This window comes from Gopherus evgoodei, unplaced genomic scaffold (genome assembly GCF_007399415.2).
Source record: "Gopherus evgoodei ecotype Sinaloan lineage unplaced genomic scaffold, rGopEvg1_v1.p scaffold_50_arrow_ctg1, whole genome shotgun sequence".
Lineage (NCBI taxonomy): Eukaryota > Metazoa > Chordata > Testudines > Testudinidae > Gopherus > Gopherus evgoodei.
This window is the reverse complement of record NW_022060071.1, coordinates 557,209-560,355: the sequence shown is the minus strand read 5'-3', so window position 1 is coordinate 560,355 and position 3,147 is coordinate 557,209. Positions and strand designations below refer to the sequence as shown.

General features: G+C 43.1%; 1 protein-coding gene across 1 annotated transcript; it reads left to right on the top strand.

Annotated features, from left to right (window-relative positions):
* The first annotated feature begins 1,944 nt into the window (after positions 1-1,944).
* Positions 1,945-2,892, top strand: LOC115643096 (olfactory receptor 52B2-like). The gene has a single exon (XM_030546901.1). The coding sequence runs from the start codon at positions 1,945-1,947 to the stop codon at positions 2,890-2,892; it is 948 nt and encodes a 315-aa protein (XP_030402761.1).
* The last annotated feature ends 255 nt before the right edge of the window (positions 2,893-3,147 follow it).

Here is a 3,147-nt window from a genome sequence, read left to right as displayed (position 1 = left end):
CCAATTCAGTTAGAGTATTGTCCACGGTTTTGTGAGCCACATTTCAGAAAGGATGTGGACAAATTGGAGAAAGTCCAGAGAAGAGCAACAAAAATGATTAAAGGTCTAGAAAACATGACATATGAGGGAAGATTGAAAGAACTGGTTTTTTATTCTGGAAAAGAGAAGACGGAGAGGGGACATGATAACAGTTTTCAAGTACCTAAAAGGTTGTTATAAGGAAGGAGAAGAATTGTTCTTCTTAACCTCTGAGGATATTACACGAAGCAATGGGCTTAAATTGCAGCAAGGGAGGTTTAGGTTGGACATTAGGAAAAACTTCCTAACTCTCAGGGTGGTTAAGCACTGGAATGAACTTGGCCAGGGAGGTTGTGGAATCTCCATCACTGGATATTTTTACAAGCAGGTTAGACCAACACCTGTCAGGGATGGATCAGTAAGTTTGTAACTCTGGTGTTCATAACTGTAAGGTTCTCCTGTAGATGCTGTTTAACATCCTTCTTGCCTGCTAATCGACTGAAAATTGTCTCCTGACCTCAGAAGCTCTGAGTTTATTATACTGCTTCTTTCCAAATGCAGAACAAAACTATTTTTTGAATTTTTTCTATCTTTTCTGCAACATTAACAAGTTTCCTTCCTCCACCTAATAATTGACATAAACCTTTTTCAAGGATTTCTTTTGTTCTTAAAACGCTTAATAGTCTCCTTTTGGTGATCTGTAGCTTTGCCCAAGCATGGATTTTTCCCTGATGTCATTAATGTCGCTTATCAAATTTCATAAATTCTGATTTGTATTGCTTGCTATCTATTTTTCCTTTCCCCTATTTGCTATATATTGCTCCCCCACCTCCTAGTTGCTGCCTTTATTTTGCCACTGACCTGGGTTTTTATCCAAGTTGTCCACTCTCTTGACACTGGAATTGTGACTTTTTAGCTATTTAGTAAACTCTCCTTAAAGAAATCCCAAGTTTCATTTCCATTTTTCTCTCTACATTTTTCCTCTCAGTCAGATTTGCTGATAATTTCCCTCATCTTTGGGGATTAGACCTTTTTGAAGCATAAAGTATTCATAGATATTACTGCTTGGGAACTGTTCGCGGTCTATCTGAATGAATGAATTCAATGAATCATTTCCATTCATTTCTTTGTCTCTTCTCAAAACTAAACAGTCTCAGACTTTTCATTTTGTCCACATATGCCAGCCTCTCCCATTCTCACAGTCTGTCTCAGAAACCTCCTTTCTATAAGCTATATTCTTTAATAGAGAATGGGTGGCCAAAACTGAATTCGTGTCTAGATCAGGTTATTCTCCATCCTATTACTGAGGTATCTGAACATTGTTTTTGTTCTGGTCACTGCTGCGAATGAGCAGATGTTTCAGTGGAGCTATTATCAGTGACACACAGGTCTTCTCCCCGAGGTCTGTTCTAGTTGGGCTGTTTCCCCCGGCACATGTCTTGGCAAAGATTTTTTTTTTCCACTCTCAGATTTTCAGTTCCTGGATGAATGAGGAACTCCCTACAGCATGGACTCTCTAGCCTGGCTTTCACTGCATTAAGGAACAATGAGGAAAAACAGTATCTGTGCTCTTGTTTCCTGCTGGTGACTATTAAGGTTTTCCACATCACGACATGTAGGTATTATTGACGCTTGAAGCACCATCAACTATGGAATTGGCTTTAGTAGGGTCATTGCTCATAATTCATTTCTCTGAATAGTAAAAAAGTCATTTTTCAGTGTGTGAAGAGCAACCGATCTGCTTCACCTATGAGAAAAGCCTCCAGTAGTGCATGTAGTGTCTCATATTAACTTTGTCTCTCCATCCAGACATTTGTATTGAAACCTTCATCCTAGACCCTGAGCATATAAAGGAAGTCGGGAAACATATGGCATATTCAGGAGATACCGTTCTGCCTCAGAGTTGGACACCTTCTCCCCTACTGCATGTCAGATTCTAACATAACCTGCTTCACCAACCCTTCCACCTTCATCCTGCTGGGCATTCCTGGCCTGGAGATGGCCCATGTCTGGATCTCAATCCCCTTCTGCATCATATATGTATTAGCTGTCTTGGGGAACTTCACCATCCTGTTCATTGTGAAGAAGGAGCCGAGCCTCCATGTGCCCATGTACTATTTCCTCTGCATGCTGGCTGTCACTGACCTGGTCCTGTCCACATCCATCCTACCCAAGACGCTGAGCATCTTCTGGTTTAATTCCAGAGAGATAGATTTCAGTGCCTGTCTCACCCAGATTTACTTTATTCACTGCTTCTCATTGATGGAATCTGGGATATTCGTGGCCATGGCTTTTGATCGCTATGTGGCCATCTGTGATCCCTTGAGACATTCCACCATCCTGACAAACCCTGTGGTGGCCAAGATCCTCCTGGTCGTGATGCTGCGTGGGAGCATGCTCTCACTGCCCTCTCTCCTTCTGGTGAGGCAATGGACATATTGCAAAACCAATATTATCCCCCACTCGTACTGTGAGCACATAGCTGTGGTGAAACTGGCCTGCGCTGACATCCGCATCAGCAGTTACTACAGCCTCTCTGTGGCATTATTGGTGACTGGTCTGGATGGTTTTTTTATGACTGTGTCCTATATCCAAATCCTCAGGGCTATCTTCAGGCTCCCCACAAAGGATGCCCGGCTTAAGGCCTTTGGGACCTGCATCTCCCATCTTTGTGCCATCTTAATTTTTTACACCCCAAAATTCTTCTCCTCCCTCACACACCGTTTTGGCCACAATGTTCCCCTGCATTTCTTCATTCTCAGTGCCAATGTGTACCTTCTGGTGCCCCCATTGCTACATCCCTTCATCTACGGGTTGAGGACCAAAGAGATCCGTGACAGGCTGCTCCAGCTCTTCACTCATAAAGGGGTGTAAATGTTTCTCCTGGTGCTCTGGCACGTAGAATGAGCTCTGTGCAGAGCTGACTGGGGACTTGGCTCTGAACCCTCTTCACTGAATTACTGATTGGGCAGCTAAAGACACATTAAACCCTTTCCTGACCTTACTGTGCTGAGTCAGTTTGACAATCTGGGGAATCGGTCTATGTACAACTCACTGGATTTCCACCTTTCTAGTTGCTGGTAAATGGACCCCTGAAACTCTTCCTTTTCTGCCAAGACTCCACCTCTG

Coding starts and splice junctions, on each gene's coding strand:
- LOC115643096 (XM_030546901.1), top strand. CDS start 1,945: ATGTCAGATTCTAACATAACCTGCTTCACCAACCCTTCCACCTTCATC.